This window comes from Neovison vison, chromosome 14 (assembly GCF_020171115.1).
Source record: "Neovison vison isolate M4711 chromosome 14, ASM_NN_V1, whole genome shotgun sequence".
Lineage (NCBI taxonomy): Eukaryota > Metazoa > Chordata > Mammalia > Carnivora > Mustelidae > Neogale > Neogale vison.
In genome coordinates, this window is record NC_058104.1 from 15,228,021 (window position 1) to 15,244,735 (window position 16,715).

Genomic DNA, 16,715 nt, shown 5'->3' on the forward strand with positions numbered 1-16,715 from the left:
GCACTTTAAACTCGTGATAAAATCAATCTGTGTGTCGTCCTCTGTCCAGATGAAGCCAGAGCACCTTGGCTTGGCTGTTCCCCGCGATGGCTGTTCTTTTTCTGGGTTGTGCCTGTAGCTCGTGGAGTGCCGAGGCTGGTCATCACTGCCCCACAGAGCAAGGACAACAGGCCCAGCCGGGAGCCCTGCATCTGTCCCATTGCTTGTGTCCTTCTTGGTCTGCCTTTCTGCCAGCGTAGAGTCTCTCTGCTTTGTAGACCCCGTCCACTCTGCTCTGCAGAGGAGGCAGAGGCTCCCACCTGGGAGTTACACGTAGACCTAGAACTCTCTGTTGCCCCGACCTTCCTCTCAATGATACAAATGCGTTCAGGGCATATTCCTTGATTGGTCTGTTCGAGAAGTAATAAGCCGTGACAGGTCATGTGAGACTTGCCGTCAAAGCATGTGTCTGAGTTTGAGTGACATACCCTGATGTGGTGGCTTTCTAAGAATTGTCTTTCCTTCCTTTTTCTAGGCTTATCCAAATCCCTTGGGCTCATTGAAGGCTATGGCGGGCGGGGCAAAGGGGGCCTTCCTGCTACCCTTTCCCCCGCAGAAGAAGAGAAAGCCAAGGGACCTCACGAGAAGTATGGCTACAATTCCTACCTCAGTGAGAAAATTTCACTGGATCGTTCCATTCCGGATTATCGTCCCACCAAGTAAGTTGTGATTCAGTCATTCAGAGCGGCCCGCTGTCTCCCAGGATGGGTGGGGACCTGAGTCTGTGACAGGGTCTCATGTCCTTTGTCACTAGCACAGGGCTTCCATCTTCCTCTGTCTCCTGCATAGTCCACAAACCAAGTCTTGTGGATTATGCAATATTATCTAAATGAAGTCTTGACATTTTTAAAAAAGATTTTATTTATTTGGCAGAGAGAGATCACGAGTAGGCAGAGAGGCAGGCAGAGAGAGAGAGAGGGAAGCAGGCTCCCTGCCGAGCAGAGAGCCCGATGCGGGACTTGATCCCAGGACCCTGAGATCATGACCTGAGCCGAAGGCAGAGGCTCAACCCACTGAGCCACCCAGGTGCCCCTGAAGTCTTGACATTTTTTTAAAAAAGTAACCCAGAAACACACAGGAAAGTCTCCAGTACAAAAAGTCTTCAGTAAAACACAAAACTTGCCATGATCTCGTTACCTAGAGATGGCAGTCAGTCAAATCTTAGCATCTTGTGTTTGAGTCAATTTTCTGTGCAGATTATGAGCATGTGATGCATTGTTTGTACCCTTTTCTCATTTAATATTATTTCGTGAGTGCTTGCTGATGTCATTAATTATGATTAACGATGATCATCATTATGACCGTTTTGCATCATTATTTCTGTCGTCGGAAATTTAGGGTATTGTCAGTTTGTCGTCGTTATAAATAACCGCTTGATGAGTATCTTCCCACTCACATCCTTGTCTGTAGTGAATTGGTATTTATCTTCTGAAAGTATAATATCCCCAGGCCATATCGCAGGGGTACTTCTGGAAGCTCTAGATTGATGTGGGGTACTGTCCTCCAGAAAGCTGGCGGCCGTCTGCACTCTTGTGGGACTCTTACCTGACCCTTCACAAACTGGGTCCTGGCGTTTCAAAAATGCTGTGTCACGCTGGTGGGTGAGAAAGTGCATTCCGTGGTTGTTTCAACGTCCACTGTTCTGTTGGAGAGTCTTACCTTTTTTTATAAATTTATTTTATTTATTTTTTATTTTTAAAATTTCTTTTCAGTGTTCCAGAATTCATTGTCCATGCAACACATGCCCTCCTTCATACCCACCACCAGGCTCACCCCAACCCCCCCCCCGCCCCTTGAGAGTTTTCTCTTTTAATCAGTTTGTTTGCGTCTTGGTTGCCTCACGAAAGGTCTTTGTTCTGTGGGCTCAGATTTAAGAATTATTTGTTTTCTCCTTGGGAAGTGGAGAAGAGGGATCAGTCATAGAAGCAGGACGCTGGAGGGAAACCTGTCTTCTGGGCCGGTGACTGTGTTGACTTCACGAGTTCTTTGTCTTCTGTTAGAGTTGTCGTGTCTCTTTCCTCCCCATGGAGAGCGTGTCCGAGGTTAGGCTGCATTATTCCTTTTTCAAATGGGTTTTGGACAAATCAGTTACGTATCCTGGTTACTGAGAAAAATAGAATCAAGATAAAGAAAATTATCTTAAATGGATTTAAAATTGCAGCATTAGCTGAGAAAACCAATAAATCTCTCTCTGCCTAATAAACATATATTCATCTTGAATCACGGGGAAAACACACGTCACCCCTGTTGGAAGGGGTTTTGTGCTCCTGGACTTCTGCTCGCAAACACATCTGGCTGTTTTCATTTCCCGGTGCTCTCTGATTAGCCTTTCTTATTTGGACGCTGGCAAACACACAGAGCCATATTTTGGTTGACTGCCTTTGAGAATGACAATGTTTCCAACATGGAGCTTACTGGAAGTAGGTCCGCCGGACACAGATGAGGAGCGCCTGTTGTGCCGGGTGGTTCCCCGCACAGGAGGCAGGACGCTGGAGAAGACACAGTCCTTGCCTACTTCTTCTCCTGGGAGGGAGGGAGACGTTTAGGCAGGGTGAGTCGGCCCACTGAGCTGTACGTGGTGTGTGTCAAGCCACAGGTTTATACAGCCCGTGGGGTAGGATTGGGGAATCTTCCCGCGTGAGATGATGCCTGAGCCTGATCTCGAAGGGTCATTAGGGGTTGCAAAATGAGCAAAAGGCGGAGAATAGGAATGGACCAGGCAGGGGAACCGCAGGAACAGAGCTGGGGGTAAATAAAACCTGGTGTATTGGAGTTGGGGGTGCATAGTGCAGCGTGTTCCGTAAATTAGCATGGTGTCTTGAACACCGCACTTTTATCTGGCCCCTTCTGGAACTGTACTAAGATGGTAGTAAAGAACGGGAGAGCTGACTTGTAAGGGATGACCGGGCAGGTTAGGGGCTGACCGCCAGCAAGAAACACCTGCAAAATTTCGGGAGATGGAAAGAGGAGGGATGGATGGTAACGGAGAGCAAACCAGGTGAGGCTGGGACCCAACCTCCTGCCTGTGGTGGGAACAGATGAGGAATCCAGGCTAGTCACACCTCAGAGCCCCAGAGATCTGGGCATTGGAGGTTCTGGGTGCTTCCGATGGCTGAGAAGTAGATGTGAAGAGCAGGACCGCAGCTGTACCCCCACATTCTTTCCCCAACACCACCCCTGGCAGAATATGGGCGATTGACTCTCCAGAAAAGGTAAACTTTGGGCTTCAGTTCATAAGACGTAGCCTAGAACAGATGGTCAGACTGAGTGTCATCTGGGGATACCCTCAGTGTCGTTACCCCTCCAGGGCTGCGCACCCTCGTAAATCAGTACTTGGGAGAATGTACTCTTGAAGCAGCCAGCCTAAGAAAGGGCTGATAGATGGGATGATTGGCCCCCTCCCCAAACGTCTGAGCTCTGCTTACTGTTTGTAGGGTGTGCCTGTCGTAAGACTCCATTTGTCCCCACACAGCTGTCTCACTCCAAAATAAGAAGGATGAGCCAGGGTCCCTGGACATCCCAGCAGAGTCTCGGTTACAAAAGTCCTTCACAAGTAGCTACAACTGGGGGTGCCTGGGTGGCTCAGTGGGTTAAGTGTCTGCCTTCGGCTCAGGTCATGATCCCAGGGTCCTGGCACTGAACCCCAGCATCGGGCTCCCTGCTCAGCAGGAAGCCTGCTTCTGTCTCCACTCCTCCTGCTTGTGTTCCCTCTCACGCTGTGTCTCGCTCTCTCTCTCAAATAAATAAATAAACTCTTTAAAAACAACAACAACAATGACTGTGACAATAGTAGAAAAGGCATTTAGAGGAGGAAGAAACTATGAACTTTCGAACTATAATTAGTTAGATCATGGAATGTCTTGTTTTATTCACAAAACAGGAGCCAAGTGCTATGGCAAAGTAATAATCTGAGAATACAAAAAGAAGCCCTGGGAGTTACAAATAAGGTAGGAATAAGTCAACAGAAGAGTGGAAGATAGCATTGAGAAAACCTCCGACAGATCGAGAAAATGAAAAGTAGGAGAGAAAAATTAAAGCAGTGGATCAGTTCAGCATGTTCAGCATAACTAACAGGGATATGGGGAAGAGACCAGAGAACACAGAGAGCAGAAAATCACAAGACCGGTGATGGAGCGTGATTTCCCAGGACCGTAGGACATGAGCTTTCAGGTTAGGGGGTCCCACCCCGTGTCTACGGGATGAAAGAAAAGAGGAATTAAACCCACATCACCAAATGTCAGTATGTTTGTGCAACTCCTCAGAGCACCCCTCTGTTTTCCAGCTGGCATGCTGCCTGATTTGTGAGTCATTTAATAAAGCTAGTTACATCTTTAGGTTTTGTTTTATTTAATTAATTTATTTAAAGATTATTTATTTATTTATTTATTGAGAGAGAGAGAGAGAGAGAGTCCACATCGGCAGGGGTAGAGGGGAGGAAAAGAGGAAGAGGGAGAGAACCCTCAAGCAGACTCCCCACTGAGCACAGGCCCCAAAGTGGGGCTCAGTCCTTGGACCTTGAGATCATGACCTGAGCCAAAATCAAGAGTCAAATGCTTAACCACCTGATCCACCCAGGCACCCATGATCTTCACATTAAAAAATATGTAAAAATGTAAAATCTCAGGACAGGTAAATATATTACATTTAAGTAGGTTCTCCACCTTTGTACCTTCCCTGCATCTGTTTTCAAGAAGCTGCTTCAGGATATGCTCCATTAAAACAAGGGAGTAAAGTAAGAAAGAGAATGATAACAGTATTGAAGAAACAGGGAACTCAAACAGGAGCATACAAAAGACAGATCCCAGGACACTGATGAAGGGATGCTCCAGGGTAACATTTCAGGGTGACAGCTGTGTGGCAGGTCAAGAGAACACCCATTCCACACTGGAAAAGGGGGATGGAGGGGCTGTATGAAGTAGGTCTCCAAAGGAGGCCAGGGATAGAATAGTTTGATTACGTAGCATTTTTTACTGCATCCAGAATTATTATTATTATTAGTAGTAGTAGTAGTATTGGAACGTAACTGACATACAAGCTTGTAACGATTTGATGTTTAGAAACATTGTGGAATGACCATAGGTTTAGTTAACGTTGGTCAGTGCACATAGTTACAGGTTGTTTTTTCTTGTCATGAAAACCTTTGAGTTCTACTGTCTTTGTTAACTTTCATGAAAACCTTTGAGTTCTACTGTCTTTGTTAACTTTGTTAACATCCCTTTCACTTTGTAATACTGTATTATTAACTGGAGTGACCATGCTGTACACGATGTCCCTAGGACGTACTTATTTTATAACTGGAAATTTCTTCCTCTTGACTCCTTTCATCTGTTTGGCCTACTCCCAGTCTGTTCTCTGTAGCTTATTTTGTTTGTTTTTAGATTCCATAGATAAGGGAAATCATACAGTATTTGTCTTTCTTGGACTGACTTCACCTTGAAGGCCCATCTGTGTTGTCACAAATATCAGGATTTCATTCTTCTGTATGGCAGAATAGGAGTCTGGGGTGTGTGTGTGTGTGTGTGTGTGTGTGTGTGTGTGTGTATCACATTTTCTTTATTCATTCATCCACTGATGGACATTTCGATTGTTTCCATTTCTTGGGTTTTGTGAATAACACTGCAGTGAACATAGGGGTACATATATCTTCTCAAATTAGCATTTTCTTTCTTTCTTTCTGTCTTTCACTCTTTCTCTCTTTATTTTTTTTTCAATAAATACCCAAAAATGGGATTGCTGGATCATATGGTAGTTCTCTTTTTTACTTGGTTTGAGGAACCTCCATGCTGTTTTCCATGTGGCTGCACCAACTCTCATTCCCACCAAGAGTGCACAGGGTTCCCTTTTCTCTAAATCGTCACCAACCTTGTGTTTTTGATATTAGCCAGGTGTCAGGTGGTATCTTGTGGTTTTGATTTGTGTTTCCTTTATGATGAGTGACGCTGAGCATCTTTTCATGTGTCTGTTGTCCAACTGTACGTCTTCTTGGGAAAAATGTTCAGATCTTCTGCCCAGTTTTCTAATTGGATTGTTTGATATTTTTGCTATTGAGTTGTATGTATGAATTTTGATATTAATCCCTTATCAGTTATATGATTTACAAATATTTTCTCTCATTTAGACATTGCCTTTTCTTTTTATCATCGTGTTTTGTTTTGTTAGCTCTGCAGAAGCTTCTTACTTTGATGTAGTCCCGCTTGTTTATTTCTGTCTTTCTTGCCTTTGCAAGATTTTTTTTAACCATTCTTTCAGAAAGTTTGGGACTAATTAGTGATAGAAACAGAACTGGAAAAAAAAGGTGGGGGGGGTCTTCCAACAAAGCAAAGCCATTGTTAGCCACAGGAAAAAACTAAGAGTTTTTCAAGAGAGGAATTGTAATTTTATACACTGTGTCTCAGCTGGGCATGATACAGTCACACCAGTGTAAGTCCTGGATACCTGCCTGCCTGCAGATCATGAGGTGGCTGTAAGTGGACAAAGGAGGAGGGCCAAATGTGCCTGTGAGGTATGGGAAGTGAGAGACCATCACATCTTTACTCCCAGAAACAGAAAAATCAGTCACAAATATATAAAATGTGAACATCAAGAAATAGAGGCATTCCCACTGATAATTAGGTACATGGAGATTACAGAAATGAGATGGGGCCATATATGTTTTGTTTTCACAAAATCAACATTTAATTAAGCAGTGAGTGTTAACGTACACACAAAACAAAGAATTATGCGCAGGATGGAAGTATGGTAGAAGAAAGACGTAGAGAAGACAGGAAGAGGTGGGTTGGATGCATTGCCCACATTTGCCTTTTCAGAGTCTTTTGGCAGCTCCCTGGAGGATGCGTTGGAAGGTGGATTTGGTAATGAATTTGGGATGTTGCCCATGAGCCATGTATGGCAACCAGAGGCACCATTGTGCATTCTGGGCTCTGCGGCAGAAGTTACCAAATTAACCTTTGCTAATTGCAGATTAACCCTTGCCATCAAAGAATGGTAGAGGATTTGCCCGTGGAAGCTCCTCTCTCAGCCCTGGGGATGGGAAGAGGGGAGCTGTCTGGGGGCAGAGTAGTTTCTTTCCTCTGAGCTCAGGAGGGAGTATCCCCCGATGGACAAGATCCTTTTTGTGAGGCTCGCCCAAAGTCCTCCCAGGTGCCGAGATTTAAATTAGCGACTCATTGCAGTTTTGCACAGAACCTGGAGTGACTTTCATTCTTACTGTTTTATTATCACGCTGCTCTTAAGAAAATTGTTTTTCATAGAAACATGAATGGATCTTTAGGTAGTTGTGGGATCAGCCGTTTGTTCGTCATCTTTCACACAAATGGATTCCAAAATGTTGTTTTCTCTTTCATTCCAGTTCTGTGGGTTGTGTTTTTTTTTCCTTCCACTGGACAGATCGTTTAAATTTGTATGAGTCCCAAACTGTCAATCTTGCCAATTTCAGTTCTTCACTGCTTTAAAGCCAAGGAAGATATCGTACCTCAGAAATACGTATAAATATTCTATTCTGTTCATGCTGCTTTTCCGGGATGCTTGTAGTTTGCTCCTTCATCCATCCAGGGTTTATTTGGGAATATGGTACCAGGTGTCTATCTTTTGTTTAAAATGTCTGTCCATTTTATCCAAATCAGCTTTTTTTAAAAAAAATCTGTAAATAATTCTTTGATTTGGAGGTGCTATATATAATGCAGTTTATACATTTTATGGATCTAGACTTATTTTCTAAGCTGTATACTGTTCCTTTGGTCTCTCTTTTTTTTTTTCTTTTCCTTTCTTTCTTTGTTTTTTTTAAAAATTATTAAAAATGATTTTGGGGGGGCACCTGGGTGGCTCATGGGTTAAATCCTCTGCCTTTGGCTCAGGTCATGATCTCAGGGTTCTGGGATGGAGCCCCACATCAGGCTCCCTGCTCAGTGGGGAGCCTGCTTCCTGCTCTCCCCCTCTGCCTACTTGTGATCTCTGTCTGTCAAATAAATAAATAATCTTAAAAAAAAAAAAAAAAAAAGATGATTTTGACCACCGTCTCCAATCGGCCAGGCACCGTGTGGCTGTGTGGAGGCGAGTCAGGCGCGTCCCAGCCGTCTAAGAAACCAGGGATTGGGGGGGGCGGGTGGCAGAGGGGCTCCCGGGGTCAGCGAGCAGCACGGGGGCAGCCGTGCTCTTACTGGGGAGCTGGAGGTTTTCCCTCAAAGGGAAGGCAGGGGATTTTAAGAGAAAAACCTGTGCTTGAGGACTGGACAAGTTCTTGGATTTGGGGGTGAGGGGAGCAGCACACGGACTTCTGGCTGGAACAGAGTTTCCAGAGTGAACCGTGGAAGGAGCGATCGGAGGGGAAGCAGGTGCGGGGTGGGGAGGCAGCCTCAGGTACCAGCCTGGGTTTCGACGGGGTCTTGGGCTCATCAGTGGGTGCGAGTGAAGGACCGAGGCAGGAGGGTACTGTTGGCATCACCCCCCTTCTGACAAGAGAATGTTCCCTGCGGCGGAAGGCATCGGCCGGGCTAGGACAGATGGAGGCCGGTCGCCGGCCGGTTAAGTCGAGTCGCCGGTCGCCGGCCGGTTAAGTGGAGTCGCCGGTCGCCGGCCGGTTAAGTCGAGTCGCCGGGTCGCCGGCCTGTTAAGTGGAGTCGCCGGTCGCCGGCCGGTTAAGTCGAGTTGCCGGGTCGCTGGCTGGTTAAGTGGAGTCGCCGGTCGCCGGCCGGTTAAGTGGAGTCGCCGGTCGCCGGCCGGTTAAGTGAGTCGCTGGTCGCCGGCTGGTTAAGTCGAGTCGGCTTCTGCTTCCGCTTCTCTCCACCCACCCAGCCCCGTGCTCAGCGCTGCCTGTCGGAGAGGACGGGTCGGGCCATGCCAGAGTGAGTGATTCCTTATTCACTCACTATTTCCACGGAAATCATTTCTCGTAGCAAACCCAGGGCTCCGAGGCGGCGTGGACGGGCTAGAGAGAGGAAGACTTCCTGAGGTCGGTCAGCCGAGGCAGCGGATCGGATGCGGCGCGTGGGTGCAAGCCCAGGTTTCTCGCTTGGGAGGCAGAGTGCAGTGATCCATTCGCCGGGGCAGGGCGTCCACAGGGCTCGCGCTTTGTGTGGGAGGAGGACGGCGGGCTGGTCCGGTTTCGTTACGGTTTCCTCGAGGCCACCGCGTGACACGAACCTGTCCAGCTTTATTCCCTGTGTGACTAGGTGTGTGCGAGCGAGGAGGTGACCCGGGTGACCCTAGAAGCCAGACAAGGCTTAAAACACCCCACTCTGGTCCCTGGCGGAGAGACGCCAGAGACACCATTCCTTGTCCTGTGGTGGCGCGGGGAGCATCTGCCTGCCCCGTTGTCTGGTCACCCGGGGGGGCAGCCCCCGCCAGCCCCCGCTCCATGTGCGCTTATGGGAGCCCCTGCTGAGGTCCTCGCACGCGTTTTGTGGCTGGCCGCGTCCTCCCGGCTCGTGTCGGCGGTCTCTGGGCCGTTTCTCCCCCGGCATCTTCAGTTGCTCCTTTGGCCTCCTGCTTATAAATCAGGTGTCGGGTTTCCTTGGCACTCATTTCGCCTCGCTCAGAAGGTCCTCTCTTTCCTTGCCGCAAGTTCTAACCTGTCGTAATCCGACGACACCCGCCTTGGGCACACAGGGCACGAGACGTTTGTCGACTGACTTCATGTCCACAGGGACGGCTGTGCCTTTGGGTTTGGAGGTCGGGAGCGGTGTCCAGGCTGGCTGCGGGGTTTGAGAATCATCCCAGTCTAGCGGGTGTCCGAGGTGGAAGCGTGTGTGTGTGTGTGACGAACGCCGTTGCAAGGACCCGACTCAAGGTTTCCAAGAAGCCTGCTGATTATCGAATCGGTGACTGGGCTTTTCTTTTTTTTTTTTCTGAATCGTTCTTCCAATAATCAATACCTGTGTCTCGTAGATCGGTTTTCGAGTGGAGCAGAAGCACCTCAAAGAGGGTCAGGGCCCCCGTGTTAAGCTTTGTCTTTCCCGGATGTGGGCACGGAAGGTCACGGTCCCATAAACACTTACTGGTTGACACTATAAGGAGGGGCTCGGTTAGGAGTGTCCCGGAATAACCAGCCACAATAATTATCCCGGTTTATTGACTACCTGTTATGTTTTGTCACTGCGCTGCGTGCTTTATCGATCTTGTTTAAATTTCACTGCTCTCTGAAGTAGCTGCTCCCATCTCTGTTGTGTCCGTGAGGAGGGGGGTTAGGGGAGGTGAGCCCCTGCCCGAGGTCACACAGCCTGTGGGTGCTGGACCCAGATTCAGACCCCCTGTGTGTGCGTCTCGGAGGGTTGTGCACTTGCCTGCATGCAGCGTTGCCCCTTCAGGCCCTGCCCTGCCTGTCCCCGCTTGTCTTTCCATGTCCACGCACTGGGACTTTCTAGCTCCACACTGGCTCCATCAGTAGGAAGAGACACCCTAAGTCTGAGAAGCAGGATAGTTTCTTTGGAGAGAGAGAGAGTGCGTGTGTGTATGTGCATGTGTGTGTGTGTGTGTGTGCACGCGTGTGTGTGTGCGTGTGCGTGTGCGCGCACACCCCTCATTTGCTTCTCCTTGTCCCGTCCGCCCCTTCCAACTAGAGCCACATTCCACCAGCAAAGGGACTGTTCTTCGAATTCGATTCACTGCTGTCCTTTATGGCCCCCCACATGGAGGGTAAGAGAGTTGAAACCCTCTTTCAAGGATATGGTATTTGTAAAACACAACACGTAAACAGTGCAACACGGACCGGTTCAGGAAATGTCTTACTGTGGAGCTGATCTCACCTGGACGGGAGATCTCACCGAGAGCAAGGAGCTTCTTTGGCTGGAGCTGGTCCTCACCCACAGTTGAGGGAAGTGTAGAAAGAGCAGAACCCTTGCTTTCCTATCTGCTCCCCGTTTCATGGGTTCCTTAGGTCTGAAGAGCATGTCTCTGCCACTTAAAATCTGTAATGGGAGAGTTTTTCAGAGCGGCCAAGAGCATGGACTTGGAAGTCTGCGTCCCCCCTCCTGGCTTTGCCTCTTACTGGCTTTGCAGCCGTGGGCCACGCATTTAGCCTTTCCGGGCCTCATGTGTGAAGTGCTGCTGCATTGGTATTTATTTCAGGGAATTGTGGGGAGTAAATCGATTATTTCCTGGGGGCTGCATGGGCTGATCTACCAGACATGGTCTAAGCCTTTCTCGTGTACTAATAGTACCCAATCGATCAATATTAGCTACGGCTACTTCTTAAAGTCCTTCATCCTACATAACCCTCGTCCTAAAACACCGTGTGTGGAACGACAGAAGCTTTAGGGAAGTATGTCCCTGAAGAGTAGGGCACAGCTGTGTATCCTTAATATGGGAAACCAAATCTAGGGTAACGAGTATTCCCTTATCCCCGGGTCAGCCCAGAAATCCAGGGGACCCAGCCTGGGAAGGTCGTTTGGGTGTTTGGAGGGCCCAGAGGCAGAGGAAAAGCTGGTGGAAGAGATCAGCCGCCTCCTGCTTCTGCTTTGCCAGCATCGAGTCAGCCCTTGAGTAACGTGAGGGTTGGGGGTGCAGACCCCTGTGCTGGTGAGAATCTGCCTACAACTTTTGACTCCCTAAAATCTCCACTACTCCTAGAGAAAAGCAGGTGTTACTAGTAAAATCACGAGAAAGAGAAAATACACTCACAGCACTGTTCTGTAAAAACATCTGCGTGTAAGGAATTCACCCACGTCCAACCCTGCTTGAACCCAGTCCAAACAGGTCAAAGATCGGCTGTAACATGTGCCCTTAGTTCTTCACAAATCGAAATGATTTTTTTTCCTCCACTCATGAAAACGGCTCTTCCATGAAAAGGGCTGAATATTCAAAAGCGCATTTTAGAGTGAGGTCTTTGGAGCTTGCAAAAAGTGTAGGTTGCTGGGCTCTCCAGGGTCCCCGGTTGGAAGTCGTGGACACGTTCTGTGAATTAATTCCTTCTCTGGAGGACCGCGGAAACGGTCAGCGTTCTGACACGGCTGCTGCTCCGCTGTGGCCTTGTCTGCAGAATGCCTGTGTTCTCGCGAGCTTTGGGCTTTTGAGACTTTCTGGGAAGCTGTTCCAATGGGGAGCTTGCCGCGCCCGAGGGGCCGGCCGTTGGCCTGGGGCAGCTGGGGAGAGCAGAGGAGCCCCCATCTTCCCACTGGACCGGGGTCTCTGCGCAAGCACAGGGAACCCTCTGTTGCCTCAGGTGGACGCTCCTGCCTTAAATCCCCGACGGCTACGGTCAAGAGGCAGATAGGTAGCCCAGTTTCATCACTGTTTCCTGCCTGTTATGGACAGGTAAGAATCTTGGAATAAACGTTCTAGAATGTTCTTTGGGTAAAAGTGTCAGGAGTTACCAAAGTGAAACGTGGAAGCTCTAGGGCCTGCATCCCTGCTTGCCTAAACGCGTGGGTTCTCCCTCTGGAGTGGGGGAGTTTTACCGCTGGGAGGCCCCTCCTCCCCCACGGCGATGGACTCAGAATCTCTGGGAGTGAGGCCCGAGCATCCGCAGGGACCCCCGGGGGCTCAGTTGGTTAAGGGTCTGCCTTCAGCTCTGGTCATGGTCTCAGGGTCTGGGACCGAGCCCCATGTCAGACTCTCTGCTCAGCAGGGGACCTGCTCCCCCTCTGCCTGCCAGTCCTCCTGCTTGTGCCTGTGCTCTCTCTGTCTCTCTCTCAAAAAAAAAAAAAAAACAAACAAAAAACAAAACCAAACCAAACAAAAAACAACCACAAGCTTCCCAGGTAACCCCTGTATCTCATCAGGCTAATGCTTGGGCAGGCTCCTCAGGTTTCTGGAAGCCTGGCCCTCACAGCTGACTCACCAGATCTGCTGGCTAGAACCGTCAGGTCTCTGGGCTGGCAACGGCCGGGCTGGCCAGGCTGCAGGCTGTGAACCGGCATCTTCGAAAGCTAACTCACCTGAGCGATGACACCAGACTGATACTTATTTCTAAATTCTGAACGTCCTGTCCCCCCCATTTTCTGAAGCAGGTGGAAGAGGAAATGAGGATCAGGACAAGGTGGGGTCTCCCCAGCTGGGGGAGGTTCTTGCCCTTCACTGTCGGTTTATCTTCCCTCCTACCCCTTGTTTCTTCCCGTCCCGTGTCCTTCAGTGCATTTGTTTATTCAGTGAGTGAAAATAAATAGAAATCAACCTCATTTGGGGGCCCCTGGCGGGCTCAGTCAGTTAATTGTCTCCCTCCGGCTCAGATCATGACCCCAGGGGTCCTGGAGGCTCCTCCCTCTCCCCCCCACTCATTCTCTCTCTCTCCCAAATAAAATAAATCTTAAAAAAAATCAACCTCAGGGACACCTGGGTGGCTCAGTGGGTTAAGCCGCTGCCTTCGGCTCAGGTCATGATCCCAGCGTCCTGGGATCGAGTCCCGCATCAGGCTCCTTGCTCAGCAGGGAGCCTGCTTCTCCCTCTGCCTCTGCCTGCCATTCTGTCTGCCTGTGCTCGATCACTCTCCCTCTCTTTCTCTGACAAATAAATAAAATCTTTGAAAAAAAAATCAACCTCAGTTTGAATTATCTTCCTTTTCAAATTTCCTTGCACCCCACGCAATGGTTGACAGCCCTCTGGAGTGTTGCGCACACAGAGGCATAGAGCAGAAAGACGGATGCGAAGCCGAAATTCTGTTGGTGCTACCAAGGGCATCGTAAACGTGGGGGTCAGAGACGTAGCTAGTGTTTAAGAAAGGATTCTACTTCCAGAGGTAGGGCCAGCCTGGCCGGCCAAACATTTATGAATGGGCCAAGCTACTCTTTTATTTGAATGTAAAAGGATTCTTGCAAGTACATCAGAGCGAGGGGCAGGAGAGATTCCCCTCCGTCCGCTCCTGCTCCAGACAGCGTTCTGGTCCGGTTCAGTGGCAGGTGATGTCATCAGGTAGAAACCCGGTGTGAACCGTGTCCTGTCCATGCAAACGGCTCTGCCCAGTGGCCTGTTGACAACCGCCAGGCTTCTTGAGTACCAAATGCGTGCCCACCAGATGTAGATGCGACTATGGGAAATGGAATTCTTGATTTATAACCTTACGTCAAGCTAGTGTTGGGATTTACAGCCGCCGTTGTGTCTGCTTCTGCAACTCTTTGACGCTTTGTGTGAGGATTTGTAGGCACACGTGAACTGTAGGGGAAGAGCTCACTTCCAGCAATATTCAGAAATTCCCACAATGGCTGCATCTGGGGGCTCCTGCAACGTGCAACCTGTAGGTTTCTAGGGCATCATCCTGCTGCCAATGCTACTGACCCTCCCGGGAGCAGTGTGCTCTGAGTTAAAACAAACTTGGACTCCTACATGCACACGCACATGCACACAGACACACACACACGCACACACGCACACACAGCCCCCTGTAAGAAAGCCCAAGCCGGCCTCCACAGGCCTGGTGTAAGCAGCCTGCCGAATTCCACTCTGATTTGTCTAGTGGCTAGTTATGTGAAATACTTTCCCGAGAACATTTGTTTCTCAGCCCTGAATGTAATCAATAGAGGCAAACGTTTCTGCAATCACAAGGCCTTTTTTATGTGTGGAGTTCTTGGTGGTTTTTGCTCTGTGAGCAGAGTAAACATCCCCAAAGAGGCAGCAGGGGAGTGCCACGGTGCCGGGTAACAAGCTGAGATTTACAGCGCCGGGAGAGCTGGGGGTGAATAAGGCTGCTGGCGGAATGGGCGAAATGGGCTAAATTCAGGTATTAATGGGAGTCTCTGTGTGCACTGCAGAGGGAGACAGGCTCATCAGTATTACGGATGGAAGGTCCTTGGAGTTAATTTGGAAAAAAATCTGATCAGCCAGCAGAGCTCCAAGGATGGATGCAGGAGAAAGAAGACGGTGGCATATGGAGAGAACATATTTGTTCTTGGAAAATCAGTAGAAAATGTTTAATGTCATCATAACCTCATTTGCATAAAAATAGTCATCGGCTGCAAAACGCACGAAAGCAAAAGAAGACGTGCTGCAGCCGATGCTGTTCGAGTCTCGTTTCATTACGGACGACGTAAATAATTCAACTGGATAAATAAGTGTAGAATTGCTTCAGGTGGGTGTACCGTGAACCCTCACTCCCTGAGGACTCCTTTAACGGGACGTGTTGCGGTGATGAAGGGAGGCCGCGTGTCGCCATGGGCAGCACCTTCTGTACCCTGGACCCTTAATAACACCGTTGGGCTCTCCGTCACTCGCAAATGCTTTGTGGCCACGAAAGTGTCAGGGGCACGGGCCGGTCTGTGAGATGACCTTGAAGACGGTCTCATCCTCATCGTGGGGCATCCAGCCCCCCTTTGCCCATGGCTCCACTTACGTGATGTCTGACCATGGGGCGTCTGAGGAGACTTGGGCTGCTCTGTGGTAGACACAGAATTTTTTTTCTTTTTTTAAAAGATTTTATTTATTTATTTGACAGAGATCACAAGTAGACAGAGAGGCAGGCAGAGAGGAAGGGAAGCAGGTTCCCTGCCGAGCAGAGAGCCTGATGCGGGGCTTGATCCCAGGACCCTGAGATCATGACCTGAGCTGAAGGCAGAGGCCCAACCCACTGAGCCACCCAGGCGCCCCTAGACACAGAATTCTTAATAAACGCTTGGAACCCTGGTGGCAGAGTGAGAGCCACTGTTTTTGTCTAACAAAGTCTGGCCGAGGGAATTCCTGTCTAAGTATAAATTGTGCCTGGCGTGGAGAAAATTGATGGAATTTATTAGTTAATTGATTTCAATGGACAGTTCCAAGGGTGGTGTAGAGAGCCATGGGAAGGTTCTATGGGGGCTGTAGCAGACGTGTATGACACACACACACACACGTATTTGTTCATTCAGCAAATAATCATGAGTGCCTGTATCCCAGGTACTTTGCTGGATACTGAAATTATGATGGGAGGTAGAGAGGGAACTGGGAAGAATACACACAAGATAATTATAGGTTGTGGATTGTGGCGGGAGCTTTGACGCAAGCAACAGACTGAGATAGGGAGGCTGGACGTGAGGCTGTGCTTTAGGGAGAGGCCCACTGAGGGACGGGAAGAGACGGGCATGAGCCAGCAACTCAGACACCGGGTAGGAGAACGCGTCCGGTGGAAAGAACAGTCCTCAGAAAGGCCCCGAGTTTGGGGTGGCCTTGGCACCGCTATTTATGAACTGGTGGGAACTACTGGCAAATGGATTGAGGAGAGTGGAGAGGTGGGTAGGAGCCAGAGCATGTGGGACTGTGGGCAATGATGAAGACCTTGGGATTTATGCCAGTGGGAATAGAAAGTGAGTTTTTTGGTTGAATAACGTAGCCCCCCAAATGCATGTGTATCTGGAACCTCTGACGGTGACATTCTATGAAAATGTGGGCTTCACAAAAGAAACTAAGTTTAGATGAGGTCGTACCAGATTAGGGTGGGACCTAAATCCGAGGTGCCTGGGGTCCTTGTAAGAAGAGGGGAGACGTAAACACACAGACACAGAGGGAAGAAGCGCATGGGAAGACACAGGCAGAGTGTCGAGTGAGGACACAGTCACAAGCCAAGGGATGCAAACGGCTGTCCTCGATCTCCAGAAGCTGAGACGCAGCGAGGCTGGGTTCTTTTCTAGAGCCTTTAGAGCATGGCCCCAACACCATGATTTCAGACTTCTAGCCCCCAGAACTACGTGATAATAGACTTTTGTTGTTTTAAGGCACTCATTTTGTTATGGAAGCTCTAGGATATAATACTAACAGTCATGGCACCCGTTGGAGGTCTGACA

At 49.0% G+C, this 16,715-nt stretch overlaps 1 protein-coding gene across 2 annotated transcripts in view; it reads left to right on the plus strand.

The window, feature by feature from the left end:
• The window catches only part of GALNT17 (polypeptide N-acetylgalactosaminyltransferase 17), a 418,110-nt gene that overhangs the window by 153,839 nt on the left and 247,556 nt on the right, over positions 1-16,715 (plus strand). For both annotated transcript variants that reach the window (XM_044233871.1, XM_044233872.1), the window contains exon 2: positions 515-698. In XM_044233871.1, the coding sequence (XP_044089806.1) occupies positions 515-698 (184 nt within the window). The remainder of the gene's footprint in view (positions 1-514; positions 699-16,715) is intronic.